The sequence below is a fragment of the Triticum aestivum genome, chromosome 3A (genome assembly GCF_018294505.1).
Source record: "Triticum aestivum cultivar Chinese Spring chromosome 3A, IWGSC CS RefSeq v2.1, whole genome shotgun sequence".
NCBI classification, from domain to species: Eukaryota; Viridiplantae; Streptophyta; class Magnoliopsida; order Poales; family Poaceae; genus Triticum; species Triticum aestivum.
Window position 1 is genome coordinate 110,067,106 of NC_057800.1, and position 19,926 is coordinate 110,087,031.

At 45.9% G+C, this 19,926-nt stretch overlaps 1 protein-coding gene and 1 pseudogene across 1 annotated transcript; one reads left to right on the top strand and one right to left on the bottom strand.

Moving 5' to 3' along the window:
• Positions 1-1,422: 1,422 nt before the first annotated feature.
• LOC123058078 (xyloglucan endotransglucosylase/hydrolase protein 2-like) lies at positions 1,423-2,574 on the top strand (annotated as a pseudogene).
• A 13,580-nt stretch (positions 2,575-16,154) lies between these two features.
• LOC123056837 (uncharacterized) lies at positions 16,155-19,415 on the bottom strand. Its single transcript, XM_044480090.1, has 5 exons — positions 19,383-19,415; positions 18,498-19,088; positions 17,969-18,065; positions 17,263-17,359; positions 16,155-16,533 (listed from the first exon to the last, which is right to left on the bottom strand). The coding sequence occupies exons 1-5, from the start codon at positions 19,413-19,415 to the stop codon at positions 16,416-16,418; spliced, it is 936 nt and encodes a 311-aa protein (XP_044336025.1). The 3' UTR covers positions 16,155-16,415.
• Positions 19,416-19,926: the final 511 nt, after the last annotated feature.

The following is a 19,926-nucleotide window of genomic DNA, read 5'->3' on the forward strand; positions in this document are numbered from 1 at the left end:
ATCATTTGACGGATATGAGATACTTTGACAATTTTAATTTCTTTTTATAATGTATATAATGTGAAATTTATCCAAAGAATGAAATTACTTCAAACGAGAACTCAAATGAATTTTCAATTTGAAAATGCTTGGTGGAAAATTGAGAATTTGGTACATAGATGAATTAAGATGATTATACAAGTTTACAAAATATTTTTACAATAAAAATTTGAACGCTCTCCAGGTTGAATCTGCGGTCGCATGAAACGCCAAAATTGACATGTATGGGGTACTAATGGGCTTCTGTTACATTTGTAGGATAATATGGGCAGCGAATAAGTGAACTAGAGCTATAATTTTATAATCGACTTCAATTGGATTTTGAAGCAAATTTGAATTTTATATAAGGATTTGAACTAAAGGACAGGTTCAAAGTTCACAAACAAGTTTCAAAACATTCAAAAAGGATCTCGCAAGTTGTGGAGATTTTCCGAAGTAGTAAAGTTGGTTGCAAAGTATATAATTATATTTGAGAAGGCGAGTGGAAGCATAGATGTGTGTTCAAGCTTTTCTCGATCACCCTCCCTTTTCCGTTCTTGTCTTGATATAATTAAATTGAGAGATGTAATTCGACGTGCATCGGGAGATGGGATCAACATTTAAATCGGGAGATGAACTAACTTAATTATATGGGGATAAAATCAAATCGGCATTTAAATCAAGAGACCCCGTGCAATATTATGGCAAATTCATAGTCAATTTTTTAATTATGGAAAATATATCTCTCGCATTTATTAAGCATGGTCCCTTGGCCTCGCTGAAATAGCCCGCTGACCTAATAAATGTGTACAAAGGGTGTAGTATATTTCTAACTACTTTTTTTGAATGGAGATGATAGGTATTATCAGAAAGGGGGACGAATGAGTTCTTCCAATTTGAGGTATTTCAAGCTAAGACTGAAATAGTAATTTCCATTGAAATGCACCATCATTTTAAGACAAGTACCGAAGGCAAGTGTTGCCCAATTCTTTTGGGAATAATTTCAGTTCCAACTTCATACAAGAGCAATTCAGAGGGATGTGACAAAATTGAAAATAGTAGGCAGCAAAACTATAAATAATAGAAGAGTTATAAAGATTTAATTAATTAATTTTTAATATTAATGATATATATTAAAAATAAAAATGCTAAAGATTTGTGCAAGAACATATATTTTAGTAAATATATACATTACTTTCTAGTGAATCACAATTAAATGGTTCTAATGTTCAATAATTTGCATTTTAAGAAAACATTTATTTAATGCTATTTTTTGTCAATTAAGTTTTCAATGGGCGTAGGCTATATAAGAATGTGGTCTAATATGTTGAAGCAGTGTCAGACTGAAGTTCAGAATTTGGTTAGGCAGCAAGCACATAGATCTCTTAACCAATCCAGCTAGCAATGACTTTTAGTTTGAAGCCATGGGCTCTCCTCCTCGTCCTCCTCCTCTTCGTTGGACTTAGCCTTGGAGGACCAGCGACGGTGTTCAATGAGAACTTCGTGCCGGTATGGTGTGCTGATGGTTATCACCTAGCCAATCATGGGACACAGGTTTCCCTCACCATGGATAGAAACTCCGGTACATATGATCATTTTTTGCACATATATGGTTCTTTACACACTTTTTGCTAAATTGACTCGAATTGAATAACATTAATAGTTTTTCATTTGTCTTTCGGCTGATGCAGGGGCGGGATTTAGCTCCAAAATGATGTATGGCTCAGGGTTGTTCCACATGAGGATCAAGATACCCGCCGGGTATACTGCCGGAGTTGTAACGGCCTTCTATGTGAGTGTTGACACATCTTGTATGCTCCAGCCATTTCCTTTGACTTGATGAAAAGCAGAAGTCAGATATACATTCTTGTATGCACACATCTAGCTCACGACGCAGCCCGAGTACGGTGACCATGACGAGGTGGATTTCGAGTTCTTGGGCAACGTCGATGGCAAGCCAGTGGCTCTCCAGACCAACATCTTCCTAAACGGCCAGGGCTACAGGGAGCAGAAGTTCTACCTCTGGTTCGATCCATCAGCAGCTGTCCATGACTACAAGATACTCTGGAACCAACACCAGCTCGTGTAAGTACATCATCTATCCCCTGACCCCTTTCCCATCTGCTCAGAAGATAAATGCACATAATATATCAGGTGCACATCAATCACAAGATGCTCGTCGACGAAACGCCCATACGGGTGCTGAAGAACCTACCGGGGCGCACGCCGGGCTACCAGTTCCCATCGAGGCCGATGAAAATCCGGGCGAGCATTTGGGACGGCTCTTCCTGGGCGACAGACAACGGCAATATCAGGGTTGACTGGAACCGTGCGCCGTTTACCTCCGCATTCCAGAGGTTCAATGTAGACGCATGCCCGGCCACTAGAGGTGCACCGTGTGGCTCACCGAACCTATGGTGGAACAAGTTCCACGACCTAACGCCCGTGCAGAAGGAAGCGTACAAAAACGTCAAGAGCAAGTATATGACCTACAACTACTGTGACGACAAGGGAAGGTCCAACCTCCATCTGCCAGGAGAGTGCATCTACAACTAACTAGCTTTCTCTAATATCTAGATGCTCACCGACCAAGAATGTACTTCAACCGATTCTAGTACTATGTAGCGGTCGAAGTAGATTCTTCTTTTCTCTATAAAATTCCTCTTCCCAAACTGTACAAGCTTCTAGATATTAAATAAAAGGAATATACTATCAGTTCTTCATTATTGCTAAAAAAGACTCGGGCCTTTTTTGGTTTAGAGGAATTTCATAGGATTCTAGAGGATAGGATTTTTATAGGATTTTTTCCTTTAGAACCCTTTGGTTCATAGGAATGGATTCCTATTCCCACATAGGATTGGTTCCTATCCTCCACATTTCATAGAAAAATAAAAAAGAGTCTAGACTCAATGAAAAAATTCCTTTGGTATCAACCAAATGACATCTTATTTTCTATTCCTACTCATAGGATTTGAGATACATGTCATCTCATTTTCTACAAGATTTCTATTCCTATGATAATCTTATCCTATGAACCAAAAGAGGCCTTGACTTTTATGAAAGAAGTAAACAAATTTTGCTATCCATTACTGTATATATAAGGGTTCACATCACACCTACTTAGAAGTAATTAATTACGGTGGGAGGGGAAGAAGTACTCGGCCATGGGCCATCCAGCTTCCACACTCGTCGGGATGTCTCCGTGTGCTTCCGCAATCGGGGACTATACAGAGGACAGGTTCCACCAAGTGGAGATCACCAATATCGGGGCATCCAGCTTCCACACTCCGCATGACGACGCCACGCCCTTACGCTTCAACCTCACCATGCGCGTCGTCAGCCGCCACCAGCTGCATGAGATGTGCGTGACTCAATGCGAGGCCGACGTGTGGGACGACGGGACACCCCTTGGAAAGGCCAACTTCCCCAAGACCTGCTTGGAGAAGATGACCCAAGTGGCGGCAACGCCGACGACGTCAACCAAGTTGGTCGTGCTAAGAGCATCTCCACTCGTGCCCCCAACAACCCCCCCCCCCCCCTCCTCCCCTCCCCGTCCCTCTTTTAGCGCCCGCTCAAAAAAATTGGCCCAGTCGCGTCTCTCAGGAGTCCAAATTTCGCCGTTTAAGGCCGAAAATGGCGTCGACGGACCGAGGCCGAATCCGGCGCGCTCGGGGACGCCCGGGGTGAAGGAAACTGTGGTACATATCATCGTATTTTGCACCATATATGGTACTTCACACACTTTCTCCTAGGCATAGACGATCAGAAGATTGTGATGTCTACTCCACAAGAATAAAGCAGTTGCAATGGGGGGCGGGGGAGGGTGTTTTTGTACTTTTCCATCAAAGATTTAATGAGTGGGTGTTGATGTTGGGATTGCCAAATTTAAACGGATGTTTGACCAACCTGCGTCTGGTGCTACCAGTTCAAGTATATTCGTTTGTGTTCAGGCTGATTTGCATATGGCCACATGTATGAAACATCGTACACCTCATCCTTTAGAAAAATATGATCGCCTGAAATGAATTAGGAATAGCTTCAGTATTTTCAATATTGGGAAGCAACTTAAGTTCATCAGATACTTATTGTGTACTTGCTGTTGACATTTGTTTTCTGCAGCTCTTGCGCGTAAGCAAATTGAAGATGAAACTGATAGATTGTTGGGGAGCTCAAAACAAATATCTCCTGTCCCTATTCATCTCAGCATATACTCACCACACGATATTATACCCTGGGCATATGTACATAACTTAGTGGTACACTGAAGGAGAATATTGGTGCTAGTTTTTACTAAATACAAATTTCCAGTTCCATTTTTACACTGGCGGCCAAGGTGGGGCGGGGTCGAGTTGCTATGTTACACGGCGGCGTTGAGTTGCTGCCGTGGTGGCGACGGGCGTCAGAGATTGTGGTGTGAGGGTTGAGGGGTGCGTAGGCCGATTCACGATCATGATTGACCATCGGTCGATGGCGTCCTGAATGTACCTGCTAGAGGAGGTTTGCACAGACTAAACCGGGTGGTGGCTCGTAAGTACTACTCTCTCTGTAAACTAATATAAAAATGTTTAGATCACTACTTTAGTTTATGGAGGAGTACCTACGATCATGCATGGACGAAGACGGAGCGAAAGCAGATCGGCTGGTACCGGCCAGAACCTTACTTTGCTTTTGCAGCTTGATACAAGGCGAACATTCTGTTCCTAAGTAGGAATACACCCTTATTAATAAATCAAGTGCCAATATGCAATAATTATGGAGGTATAGTGATCCTCAAGAAAAAAAACTAGTCCGCTAGAGGGCCACCATATATATCAAACTCATATCACTGCGTTTTCGGAGGAAAAAGGAACCTTCTATCACTAGTCTCTTGCTGAGTCAATTTTTTTTATTTTTTTTAGAATGGGAGGAGGACCCACAGCCTCTGCATCTGGACCAGCCACTTTATTAATTATTCATATAAGAACTTATAAAGTCATACAAAAGTAAGTCGAAGCCACCGTCTAGGCAATAAAAGTGTCGCTACTCCTATCCAAATAATGAAGGGATGCTGATAGTCTGGGCCTAATACCAAACAGACCTCGCAGCCATACCTAACATCTAAGACCTGAGGTCCCAACCAGGACGTCTGCCGGGTATGGGCACCCACTAGTCCGGCGAGCTCCTCAACCAGGACGCCTGCCGGGTATGAGGCCGTCGCAGCCACCTGCCACCAATCCATCTTCAAAGCTGTACTGTTGCATGAACCTTGCCCGGTCTAGCTGCCGCCAACGCCACCACGACGCCAGACAGCATCGACCTCCTGCGCGAGTCCATCATCGCATATCAGACGCCTAATCTTCATAGCGCCGTGCCATCCAGATCCGACACCATCAATGTGTGTGATGAAGCACCGCTCCTCCTCTTGTCACCTCCATCCATCACTTGCTCCAAAACGATGCCCCGTGAGGGAAAGCGCTATTAAGAACGCCATCATCGTCCGATCCGGGAGACCCGGATCTAGGGTTTTCCTCGGAGCAGCCCGAGCCTGATGAAGCAAACAGCAACGACGATGCCTCGACAAGGGAACGGCATCTAAGACGCTGCCATCGTCCGCCATGACCGTAGTCGACGCGATTTTCATCGGCAGTTGCTCCACCAGACGTGCGCCGCCAGCGTCGTTGATCCCTTCAACCAGGGTAAGCTCCAAAACGATGCCCTGAAGAGGGGTTATGACGCAAAAGCACTGCCATCGATCCCAAGGAGATCTAGGGTTTCCCCTGGAGTTGCCCGTGCTGTCAAGGACCAGACAAGGGAAGAATCTCTACGGATCCGCCCAGCTGCCGACGAGCCGCACCCACCAACGTGCCGACGGCAATCCAGTGACCAAGGCCCACTAGACCTAGATCCGCCCGTGCCGCCGCGAACCCATCTGGTCACGCCGCCGCCGTCCCTGGCGGCCGCGATGCACCAGACCATGAAGCCGCCTGTCGCGGGGGAAGAGAACCGCCGAAGCACCGCCACCACCCGCTGTGGCGTCCGGCCCGACGCCACGCTCCGGCCCGGGGGCGCCAGCCCGCTCCAGCCCCACAAGCGGGAGGACCACGAGTCCCTGCCGCCGCCGGCAACGGCAAGGCTTCGCCTGGCCGTGCCCTTGGGCGGCGGCGAGGGAGGAGGAGGAGGAGATGTGGAGACCAGCGGCGATGGGATCTGGGAGCCAGCCGGCCGCCACGCGGGGGGCACGCGATTCAAATGGTAGATGTGGCAGGGTTTGGCGTCGTTCTGCGGAGACTGGTGTGATTGGCCACCCAACGTGGCCTTGCACCACAGCCAGTGGTACATTGTTTCACCGATTGTTGTCCCACGATCATCATCATACTACAGCAAACTGGTAGCCTGTGTCATCTCGACCTGAAGCATCCCTGGTAACGTCCCGTTGGTCATGCTTAGTAGCCCGACCAAGTCGGTCGACGTCGTTGCCGTTGCCGCCGCTTGGGTCATCTTCTCCAGGCAGGTCTTGGGGAAGTAGGCCTTGTCAAGGGGTATCCTGTCGAGCTAGACGTCAGCCTCCCAGTCAGTCACGCACATCTCGTGCAGCTGGTGGCGGCTGATGACGCATGCGGTGAGGTTGAAGCGCAAGGGCGTCGCGTCGTCATGTGGAGTCTGGAAGCTCGACAACCCAATGCTGGTGATCTCCACCTGGTGCAACCTTTCCTCCATATGGTTTGGTGTGAATGTGATGGCCTGCTCCACGAGAGGAACCGCAACCTCGAGTATGAGGAGGTGAAGCAAGGCGACGGAGAACACGGCGGCAAGGCAGAGCAGCAGGTTTTTGACGGTCTGCAAAACCAATGCGGTCGTTGTTGGAAATTTCATGTTTTGTGTAATACCTAAGTAAGGAATAAAAATAAAATTAGGTTGCCTCCCAACAAGCGCTATCGTTTAACGCCCTTAGCTGGGCATAAAAAGTAAGGATAGATCTAGTTATTGTCATATTTGTTAGGCAATCCATAAGTCGCTCTCATAATAGATTCATAAGGTAATTTAATTTTCTTTTTAGAAAAGTGTTCCATGCCTTTCCTTAACGGAAATTGGAATTTAATATTTCTTTCCTTCATATCAACAATTGCACCAATCGTTCTAAGAAAAGGTCTACCAAGAATAATAGGACATGAAGGATTGCAATCTATATCAAGAACGATAAAATTTACGAGCACATAATTCCTATTTGCAACAATAAGAACATCATTAATTCTTCCTATAGGTTTCCTAATAATGGAATCCGCAAGGTGCAAGTTTAGAGAGCAATCATCAAAATCACGAAAACCTAACAAATCACACAAAGTCTTTGAAATCGTGGAAACACTAGCACCCAAATCACACAAAGCATAGCATTCATGATCTTTAATTTTAATTTTAATAGTTGATTCTCACTCATCATAAAGTTTTCTAGGGATAGAAACTTCTCCGTGAGCGCCCATTCCTAAGAATTCGCATGGAAGGTGTTGATAGTACTGAGGAAATCCATCATCCCCACCGTGCCCCGAAACCCCTATGTACCAGCACCTCATAGAAACGGCTGGCGGGGGCCGATCAAGACACACGGCAGTGGCGCCAGCCTAATGCCGCGTGCATACTCGGTGTGTTGTTTGCTCTGTGCAAGGCTGCAAGCGTCTAGCGTGCACGCATTTCCTCTCTCTTCATGTACGTCTTTGCTCATTGGATCATCCGTGCATACTCGGTGCATTGCTTTGCTCGTCCATATCTCCGGTATACTCATCATCCCGTGTCTTTTGAATTGATTCAATCAATCGAGCAGGGTCTCGTCACAAGACGTGTAAATGTGAAAAATGTCTTCTTTAATGGTGCTCAATTCCGGTGACGTGACCCCTTACGCCGCGGTGGCGATCCCGTACATCGGCGGCAGCGAGATAGCACGAGATCCGGCTGCATCTTTTCTGTGAGGTCGGCGGCGGCATCCCGTGCGTCTGTGTCAGGAAGATTGCATGACGAGGCGACGTTTACTCAAGGGGATCAAGAGGAGCGTCGTTTCGTGCGGGGTGGGTTTTTTTGGGTGCGTGCGTGGAGGTGAGGGGTGGGGGAGGGGGTCAAAAAAACACGGATAAAAATGGGGAATAAAAAGATACGGAGGCAATTCTACCAACTTCTTCATTAGGAGTAGAGATTAGGGATACAACAATTTCACAGTCTCTTTTGCTACTGGCTCGGATTTATTTTTTTTTGACCTAGTTGGATGAAGGTTTTCGGCCGTTTGAGCTCTATATATAAAGTTGAAAGAAAGCCTGTTTCAAGAAACACCATACAAATGCAACACGGTAAGCAAACTAACTGCTCAAAAGACCAACATCTCAACTATACATACGTGCACAAGCATAACAACATGCTTAATCAACAATCGCAGGTATGTAGCGCTACATTAACACGTGTATATCCAGTTATTGCTCCCTGGTTCTGCAACTTGCAAGCTTTCTACGTATAAACCAACAAAGAAAAAGGAATGACAAAACGTTAATCTCATAGGTCAACAAGAAAAGAGAACCTTCTATATATCGCTAGTCTCCGCACGCGTGAGGTGGTAGATGCGGCAGGGGGAAGCAGGTGACTGTTGAGATTGCCCACCCAACGTGGCCTCGCACCATAGCCAGTGCCATCCTGTTTGGCCCCTATGATCACCAAACAGCAGATTGGTACGCTGTGTCATCTCGATCTGAACCGTCCCTGATGTTGCGTTGGCCATGCTTATGCTTAGCCCGGCCAACTCGGTTGACGTCGTCGCCGTCGCCGCCGCTTCTGTCATCTTCTCCAGGCATGTATCGGGGAAGTAAGCCTTGCCAAGGTGTGTCCCGTCGTGCCACACGTCAGCCTCCCAGTTGGCCACGCACATCTCGTGGCGCTTGTAGCGGCTGATCACGCGCGCGCCGAGGTTGAAGCGCAAGCGCGTCGCGTCGTCTTGCAGAGTTGATGCCTCGACGCCGGTGATCTCCACTTGGTGGTGCCCTTCCTCCACAAACTCTGCTTGGATGATCTCAGACAGGTGAGGGGATGCAAGCTCGAACACGAGCAGGAGGAACAAGGCGAGAGACAAGACGAGGGCAAGCAAGAGCAGCGGCTTTTTGGCTTTCTCCCAAAGCCAAACCAATGCGTTCGCAGACGGAAGTACCATGTTTTCCTTCCGTAATCTCTACTTTTAATGTCTCAGTTGGTAGGTCGCGTTCCGGGTTTTATTTTCGTCCCACCTCACCCGGTCTTTTTTGGTACTTCTTTGGTACTTCCTCCCACCTCCCACCCGTTTTATTTCGCTGGGTTTTTTTCGTTCCTCCCCCACCCCACCGGTTTAGTTTCGCGTCACCCTCTCACACAACGAAAAAAATCTTAACGGATCATAACTTTCCATGCTGGTGCAAGTTATTTTTAGTAATGTCTTTATGTGAAAGAATCAATCACGATCAATCTCTAAATATCAAATCTAAATTAATTAACCTTACCTTAAATTGCTCAATCACATTAATTAGGAAACAAAATAACCGATTTTAAGAAAATATCTACTCTTAATGGAGGGTATTACATACCAAACATAGGTACGTCATTAGCTCGCTTCCTTCCCTTCTCTTCCCTTCGTCCCTCAGTCCCATGCTCGTGGCGCTGAAGTGGCATCGACAGGCGATGGCGGCGAGGACAGCACGTGGCAGCCCCTGAAGCACGAACACGACTGCACCTCGGGTCTGCCGTCTCCCAAGATATGGGTGAGTTCTCGTGATGCCCACCCTAAACCCTCACGTCCTACAAATTCCTCAACCTCTACCATCTCGATTTCGTCCATGCTCTGATCCAAATGACGATGCAGCTCCGGCCGATTGACAATGGAGGTTTGCCATCCTTCCTCTCAGCACCCACTCCTGGAGGAACGACACGCCATGCCGATCGAACCCGGTCGAGATCACTCACCAAGATTGCTATTCGGAAGTTTTTTGTCAAAAAGTGAAGAGTGGGACGGGATCTGCACTTTTGTTAATATCTCTACTCCTAATGTCTCAGTTGGTAGGTCGCGTTCCGGGTTTTATTTTCGTCCCACCTCACCCGGTCTTTTTTGGTACTTCTTTGGTACTTGCTCCCACCTCCCGCTCAGCCGAGACGGTTTATTTTCGTACTCCCTCCCACCTCCCAGGTAGTTCCCTCCACGCAAAAAAAATCGAACCAACCAATCTCTACTCCTAATGGAGCAGTTGGTAGTCTTCGCCGGTCAATTTTCGTCCCACCACTTTCGTCCGGTTTTTTTCGTAGGTTAACTGTCGTAGATTTTTTTCGTCGCCTCCCCCACTTCATCGGTTTATTTTCACTTCACCCTCTCACACAACGAAAAAAACTGAACGGATCAGAACTTTCCATACTGACGCAAATTATTTAGTAATGTCTTTATGTAAAAGAATCAATCACAATCAATCTCTAAAGATCAAATCTAAATTAATTAATCTTCATAACGTTTGTTTCCTTTCGAATCACGTCCATAACTTTCCTTCCTTGTTTGGGCAGAAACTGTTTGGTAGCAGAGATTAGGAAGCTTCCTATGAGTGTAGTAATAGGAAGTATTCTTTTTCTTGATGATTCGTTTCCATGCATGATGATAGTAAATTATGCCAACATTCACCACTATTTATCAATGTCATCAATCGTATCCATTTCTACCAGTTTTAAGGGAATCTGCTCGCTATGTCTTTTTTAAGGGGATCCGCTCGCTAAGTCGTCGTCGCATGTTATTTTCACAAACAATCTCTACTCCTAATGGAGCAGTTGGTAGCCTCGTACGGTTTATTTTTGTCCTCCTCCCACCTCCCCTGGTTTTTTTCATCCTCTCTCCCACCTCCCAATTTCGTTGGTTTTTTTCGTCGGTTTTTACTCGCCCCCTCCCACCTCCCAATTTCGTCCGGTTTTTATTCGTCCCACCTCCCACCACCCCCTCGTACTGGTTCTTTTTCTCTCCACTCTTTCCTTGCAAACCAATAATTTCCTAACATACAAAAGATCACGAATCTATCTTTCCTTACCCGAACCAATCGCGCCCTACATCAGTGCATTTCTTTATTAAGAAAACTAACACGTAAATCTTAACGCATTGCAAACAAATCCCGTTATGGACCTAATTAATTTATTATGGAATCTATACGTGGTCGCATTGGTTCTTTTTCTCTCCACTCTTTCCTTGCAAACCACTAATTTCCTAACATACAAAAGATCACGAATCTATCTTTCCTTATCCGAATCAATCGATCCCTACATCAGTGCATTTCTTTATTAAGAAAACTAACACGTAAATCTTAACGCATTGTAAAGAAATCCCGTTATGGACCTAATTAATTTATTATGGAATCTGTACGTGGTCGCATCTCTCCCCTCGTGAAAAAATCGCATCCATCTCCCGTTAAAAAGGAAAAGAGAACATGAACGATCAATCCCACACCCTGCATCTCAGTAGCAAAAAATCGCCCCCGCCTCTGCTACTGCGCCTCGCCGTGTGCCCGGCTCGACCCATGCCTCGCCTGCATGGCTGGACGCCGCCGTCTCCACCGCCACGTACAAGAAAACGGTGGGCAGAACCATCCATTCAAATCGCACACCCCCACCCTCCTCCGCAATCCCTAGCCCCGCATCACCCTATCGCTTTCTCGCCTCTCTTTCCCCTCGATGTAGATGGTGCCGAGCGGCGGCCTCGAGCACCGGCAGTGCCGCCCTCTCTATCTTCGCTGCGTCGAGAGATGGGCCGAGGCTATCGTCGGTTCGCCGCCCACGATTGGGCCGCCTCCGGTTGTCGCGCACCACCGGCTCCACCTAACGTGCCCGACCCTCTCCGCTTTCGACCTTCCGGTGACCACATCCCTCCGCGCCTCCATCCATCATCCACAAGGCCACTCCCTGCACCCACCCTCCTAAATTCTCCATACCGGCGGACAATCACCGAAGATCCAAGTTGGCCCGATATCAATTTTCTTACATGCTTTCTTTATCAGTTGGTGATGGGAATGGGTTCCAATTTCTCTCTCTGACTGTGGATTCGCAGGCAAGAAGCGCTTGTACATGCATCCTCCTGTCGGTCCCTAAAGTACCAAGGTAAATGGTTGATGTTGCGTTTGTCTAGGATGATATATGTTGGCTCTGTTCCGGTTCATCCGAGCAGTTTGGTGACTAATTTATTGATAATTTAATTATATTAATTAAATGAGTCGGGTGTATCATCGTGCATTTATCTTGCCAGTAATGTTCTGTGATGCTCTGATGCACTTTGGGAATTAGTTATCTTGTCTTCAGTGCAGAACATTTGTTTATTAATGCATGAGAAGAATCCTTGTTACTACCTTGAACCTGTTTTAGAATCCATATTGTTATGCACTAGCGCGTGTGCGTGTGAAATAGATGGATTATGGTCCCGCACCCAATAAGATGGATATGTGTGTGTGTTAGAGAGAGAGAGAGGGAGAGGGGGAGAGAGAGTGAGGAGGAGGGAGGGAGAGAGTGTGTGTGTGAGAATTTGATGGTAAAAAGGTCGTCAATGTCACTTGATATGTATGAGAATATTAAATTTAATATTAACATAATTGATATTGAACTCTTAAAATTAATGTGGCCCCGTTGCAACGCACGGGTGTTCTTCTAGTTATACCTAACCAAGGGGTGTCCAGGTTTATCGACGGACGGACCTCTTGTATATATATATATATACACACACATACGCAGGCGAGACGAGACGAGTCGACCAGCCAGGTGCAGAATCGATGTCGGTTCAGATCAATGCCTTGCAGTCCGATCGCATCAGGACGATGTATGTTGTCGGTTCAGACTTCCGACTCGAATTTGAATCAATCCCCCGCTGCCCGTGTCGAATCCTGCGCCTCTTTGGGGTGGACTCGGACACAGAAAAACCTCTCAAGTGATCAAGTCCTCCTATATATAGATGTAAAGCCGCAGACCCTAGCTTGCCCTTGAGATCTGCGAGCGTTCATCATGACAGTACCCATGGCAGAAGAACCGGGCAACTACGGCGACTACTACGTCCTCACCATTGAACCTGAACCAGATCAGCCTGCCGCCGCCGCCGCCGGCGAAGATCAGGCGGCCCTTTGGCTTTACACGCTGGCGATGTTGGTCTTGCTGGCGATTTCTCTAGGCTTGGCCTTCTACATCTGCCACCTGACCCGAGTTCTGGAGCCTGGGTACTCGGTACAGTTCACAGGCGTCCAGGGACTCGACCCCTCGCAGAACCCTGTCCCCTCGCCGGCCTTCAACCTCACCGTCCACGTTAGCAACAAGCAGCACGTGCGACGAGTCTGCCAGGAGGAGAACACCGTGATCGTCTACTACGACGAGGGCGGTAACTCCACAACCAGAAGCATCGGATGGGGCAAGATGCCTGCCTTCTGCGTGGATAGGTGGTCGACGACGGACCTCGACGTGTCCTTGTCTAATCAGGGCCTGTTCCTCTCTCAGAGGTTGCGGGAGAAGATGGAGGCCGACCGGCAAAGCCAACAAATTGACATAAGCGTCGAGATCAAGCCAACTCATCCGGAGAAGTCCTCTAGGCCATGCCTCAACTTGTGTGGGGGCGAGTTGATCGGCCAGTCCTTCCCATCCGCGTCAGCGATGCCGTGCAGCACACTATGCGCGACAGAAAGGAAGTATATTTACTATAGGGATCATCAACGGCGCCCTCCCAGTCACCAAAGCTATTCCCCTCTCTACTTCTAGTTCTAGTTCCTACATTGGGCTTCATCGTTCTGAGTAGAATCGTATGTCTACAATATGACCGAGTTCTGTAAGTAGTATATATATATATATATATATATATATATATATATATATATATATATATATATATATATATATATATATATATATATATATATATATATATAGCAGATATTTCAGTTGTACTGGATGAAAGAAGATTATTCACATCGGTTTCTACACATGTACAAATTCTTTTATTAGTCTATTTAATAATTTTGTCATTATGGCTTGGAGAATGTGCTTAACCAATTTTTTCGTGCTTAATAAATCCATTGGAAAGGTCGGCTACTAACACATGATGGTCCCTTGATCTTACCATCGTAGTCGTGTAAGAATGTACAGAGGGGGTGGTGCCCAAAGGGATCTCGTCGGCTATGATGGTGACACAACAGTTGTTGTCAGGTTCAAGCCCCTAATGGGTAAATTGGCATATACATCCTACCTAACTATCATTATTGATGAACACGAGTGATTACAATGGAGTTCTATTATCTACCGACCTAGTGTATGGGTTTGTGCTCCGGTGTGGTGTGTCTTCCGCCTTTGGCAAAGACGGGTATCGCCCTTATAGTGGTAGTCTTCAGCCGCTATTTGGTACTCCCTGCTTATTTTTTGAGGAATCGGTACAATTAGGAGATCCCGTGATTCGTGATTGGGAAGATCATTTTTAAGCACTGTTGTCGATCTTGCAATCAAGCGGCTCATGTACTAACTCATTTTTGTTATTGTAACAAGACTTTTTTTAGTTGGTTGGACGAGCTTCCTGACATTGTTGTCAGCAAGCTTGTACGATGTAAACCTGTTTTAAGTTTCACATCAGTTTCTACACATGTACAAATTCTTCTATTAGTCTATTTAGTATTTTTGTCATTATGGCTTGGAGATGTGCTTAACCAATCTTTTCGTGCTTAAACCCATTGGAAAGGTCGGCTACTAACACATGATAGTCCTTCGATCTTACCTTCTACTCCCTCCGTTCCGAATTACTTGTCTTAGATTTGTCTAGATACGGATGTATCTAGCACTAAAATGAGTCTAGATACATCCGTATCTAGACAAATCCAAGACAAGTAATTCAGAACGGAGGGAGTATAAGTAGTAGTAATGTAGAGAGGAACCTTTACGCTGCCCATCGACGCTCCGACAGCCGCGTGGCCGCCAAAGAGGTTGTTGAAGCAGCCGCCGCCCACCCCAGAACCTTTATGCTGCCCATCGAGCTCTGACCCGCCGTCGGCCGGTTTCTACCTATGAAGCACCGATACGCCAGAAACTGGAGTATCGGATACGGCCGGGAATACGGGTATCGACAGAAGTATCCTATTTTCTGATTTATAAAAAGAAAAGAAAAAATGTCAATACATCATGTGCATCGTCTACGATACAGAAGCGATACGGCAGCCCACTGGAAGGCCCATGGCTAACCCTAGCATCTGCGCGCTCCCTCTCTTTTGTTTTGTTCGCACAACAGGACCTTGCACGAGGGAGCCGTCGTCGCTGGACAAGCCTCCCCGCCGGCCGCCGCCGCTGACTGGAGTGGCTCACCGGCGCCGCCTGGAATTGCCTCGCTGCCGTCTCAACTCGCACCCACCGGGGGAATCACCTCTCCGCGTGAATCTTCTGTTCTTCTCCACCACCCTCGCAACTCACAAGGTAAACATCAATTACCCCGAGCCCCTAGTGATGTACTGATGGGTGCTTGATCTTGATGCATACTTGGCTGCTTGCTGGCTTCCATAGACCGTAGTAGCAGACTCTCTCATTAGGTAGTAGTAGTACTATACTAATTTGAATCTGACTAGTACAAATGCCTGTGCGTAGCAACGGGCCAAAAAATAACAAAATCTGTTTTCTGTGTGCCATTGCACACACATTTCTTATATTCAATCCTAATTATCTCTTTTCAGAGTATGAAGTGTGGATTTGAAGAAGTCACCTTAACATCCTTCATGTGATGAAAGAGTAGTTGTGCATGGAAAAGTTTGTCAATTGGCTTTTTACCTTTTGAGAGAACATGAATATCTAACTTTTAAAAAGTAATATTTTTGTTTTTTCTGATCATTTTCATAAAAATGGAAGAAAAATATCAAGATTCACATTTTTAACACAAGATTTTTTAAAACAATCTTGATTTATTATTTTTAGAATATTTTTAAATGCAAACCTTTAAAAAATCGGTACATTTTTTGGAAATATTGAATATAAAAATAGTCTCAAGCAGCCCCACACGCAATCATAAAGCAGCAAATACAGTGATACCATCAACAGAGAAATAGCCCAACTTTTTCTAAGCATGCAGATGTATACAGAGGAAAAATAGCCCTAGTAGGTACCAAACAATCATATCACTTCATAAAAGCAGACCATGGTAAGCATAACATTCTTCAAGTGGCAGCAATACAGGGAAACTGTCCTAGCATGGAGTAGGCAGAGAAAGAAATTGAACACTGCCTGATAACAAGAAATCCGACCACTGGATTCCAGTGTCATCCTCATCTAGCCTGACTACCCTCTCGGTAGTTATACAATTTGAAATTCACTAGTTTTGCACCAATCGACAATCCGTATTGCAGTAAGAACTAAGAACCAAACATTACTTGTTTGTACATCATGACCATCAAACTATGTTATAGAGAGGAGAATTGCTTAGCAATACCAGTAAACGGCACATACTTCCCCCACATGCTTGGCATCACCGAGCATGCAGACCCGCATCTTGGGGGGCGGGACGCCGGACTGCCTTGCCTGCATATATGAGCATATAGGTTAATTAAAATAAACCATTTGATGTGGACATTTATGTGCTTAATTACTAGATGGATGTCAAAGTTAGATCAAATCTGCTTGTTATCCAAGAAATGCTATACTGGACTGTTGAACGCATTCTGAATTCTGACTATGTAAGGGCATCGGTTGATTTGCCAGATGAGATAAACACTATCAAGTCTTAACAGTTTACAATCATAAAGAAATTCCTGCACTTTTGGCCCTTAATCACATATCAAGATCACAATTCATATGAAAAGAAAAATTGTAGTTCGGTGTAGATATCAGTGTGATGTTACAGAAAGGGTAAGAATACTCAAAAGCAGAAAATGCTACCCCTTCCCGTCCCATAATATAAGAGTGTTTTTTACACTAGTGTACTGTCAAAAAGGCTCATATATTATGGGGCGGAGGGAGTACTGGACAAGTAACAACAGATGGGCTGGCACGCGCAGGAAAAAAGAGGTCAATGGGGTGTAACTGATCATCAAGTGCGACAGAGATTATAAAGCATTTTACAAGCAAATAGACATGCTGGGTTTCCCTACTCAATTTAACTTCTATCGTTGCAGGACTCAATGTGACATACTGTTGCCACGGCTCGATGGCCATGGGCACACAAAGCATAAGAGAGGGCAGAGGAACAGGAACCGAGTGGTTATGTATGCATGAGGAAGTAGTGGCTTGAGGCAGCCAGTAAGAGCATACATGTGGATAAGCTCTTGGCAGACATTAGGAGCAGTAGGCGTTGGTGAGCACCACCTGGTCAACCGCCTGGCACTCGTGAACCAGCTTCTGCTCCGGGCTGCAAGCACACAACTACAGAGTCATATCACCAGCTAAAGCACCAACTCACGACAGAATTCAAACATCAAGACAAGGTAAAATCTAAGGGATCAAAAGCTGAAGAAAAATATAAGATTTACCATCTTCCAGACATAGGTTGCAATCTTTGTTTCTCTCCAATTTAACAACAAATCTAATCAGTCAGCAGGATGGTATGAAAGTAGCATCCTAGCGAACTTCCAGTATTTTGCATCATATCTAATCAGTCATCACACATAAAACATAAATAAGGCAATCAACGTCTAAAGTTGGTAACAAGTTTACTTTTTTACTTCGAATGCCTTCAGACTATGCTTACAGTCTTCACCACAGCAAGATTGTTTGCTATACACACACGCATCTGATCATTAAGGGTTACAAAGATTTTTCTGGTTCTAAAAGCAAATAGACATGCCGGGTTGGCCTAATTACTTTAACTTCTATATATGGTTGCAGTACTCAACCCATGACGTACTCCTGCCATGGCTCGATGGCCATGGGCACACAGAGGATAAGAGAGAGCAGAGGAAGAGGAACCGAGTGGTTATGTATGTGTGGTAGCAGCTGGAGGCAGCCAATAAAAGCATACATGTGGATGCGCTCTTGGGAGCCAGTAGAAGTTGTAGGCATTGGTGAGCACCCCCAGGCCAGCCACCTGGCACTCGACAATCAGCTTCTTCGTCGGGCTGCAAACACACAAGGACAGAGTCATATCACCAGCGGAAGCGCCAAATCACGGCAGAATCCAAACATCAAGACAAAGTAAAATCTAAGGTATCACATGTTGAAGAAAAATGTAAGATTTGCAATCTTCCCGCATAACATAGGTTGCAATCTTTCTTTCTCTCCAATTTAACAAGAAATCTGGTCGGTCAGATGGTATGAAAGTAGCATCCTACCGAAATTCCAGTATTTTGCAGCCAGCCACAACCAGTCATCACACATAATAAAACATCCCATAAATAAGACAATCAACATCTAAAGTTGGTAGAGGTTTATTTGAACTATGATTGTGCCTTGAGACTATGCTTATAGTTCTCACAATAGCAGGATTGTTTGCTATACATTACACACACACATTCGACAGGAAGGGGAAGGAAGGAGAGGGGAGTGGATACCTCACCCAGGACCTGCAGCTTGTGCCAGTCGGAGATGCTGCGGGAGGCCGAGGCGACCAGCAGTCCGCCAGCAAGAGGGCGCAGGTGGAGCCCATGAAGGCCCTTGTGGTCTACCTCGCCGGCTTCCTGCTCGCCGCCGTCAAGGCCCACCGCAGCAGCGAGCTTTCCAGCATGCGCCGCGCCGAGAGAAGGGGGTGGATCGGAATCGAGCACGAGAGAGAAACAGAGACACCGGATCCAGCACGCGTCGATGGCCTTGCTCAGCGGTTCCTCGATGAATCGCTCCTCGCAGGCGCAGGAGGTGGGGGTGGGAGAGGGGAGAAAGTGGTTTGGATGTGTGGGAGATTGCGGGAGGGGCGTGGTCGGCGAGGAGGAGGCGGAGGCAGAGGCGGAAGGGGCGCCGTCGCTGGAGCGGGAGACCTGACGGCTGTGTGACGGGGAAGGAGAAGGGGAAAGGGAGGGAATATGTTTTGCGTGGGTCGGGCCTGATTTTCTTTTTGTTTTTCTTTTTCCTATTTTGGGCCGAAATTTTTGAACAAGAGGGACGCCATTGAAGGACGCGGACCAAAATTTCAAGACGTTAATAAAGGTCTGAATAACATCTTTATTGTTAGTATTAAAGATAAGCTTTTTTAATAAAAGTCTGAATAACATCTTTATTGTTAGTATTAAAGATAAGCTTTTTTAATAAAGCATTTCAAGGTGGCAAACCACTTTGTCCCGCATCATGTCGGATAATCGCAGATGAATATACCTTCTTGGGGAAAACCACTTTGCCCCGATCGTGACGGACAACTCAAAGGCCTTCTCTCTCTCTCACGCACACACAAAAGCACACAGTTGTCCTTCCAAGTCAACAGGATTGATCATGCTTTCAAAACTGACCTGGCGCCTTTGAGATTTGGTCATGCGCCACATGGTTCTGGAGCGTCATCTTCTGCTGAGGATACAGGCAAGGCACTACCTGTGCTTCCGACTTTCCCTGTAGTGCCAGCAACCACACCTTCTACATTACCTTTGGATGAGGCATGCATGATGTTGTTGCTTGATGTTCAGTTTACTTCGCATGATCTTACGGTTATACTAAATAATATTGTACTATATAAGTTTCATAGCTGAACACTCCTATCTCTGCCTTCAAAAGGAAAAGTGAGGCTCATATGCCTAAAACACCTAGGCACCAACCCCTCCTTTGTCCTTTGCTATGTTTTCTAGGCTCTCTTTCGTTACAAATGTCTGATGCACTTCCACATGTCAATGTAGCAAATCACCATGCCTCAAGAATGCCCGTCGCAAGCTCTTTACCTCAACTTCTAAGGACAAAGCTGCTCAGCTGCCTTTCCACATGTTTTCAAAAAAGATGCTCAGCTGCCTGGGTCTGTGCCCAAGCTTTGTTGAGGCCGAAGAAACTACATCTTCTGCAAATGTT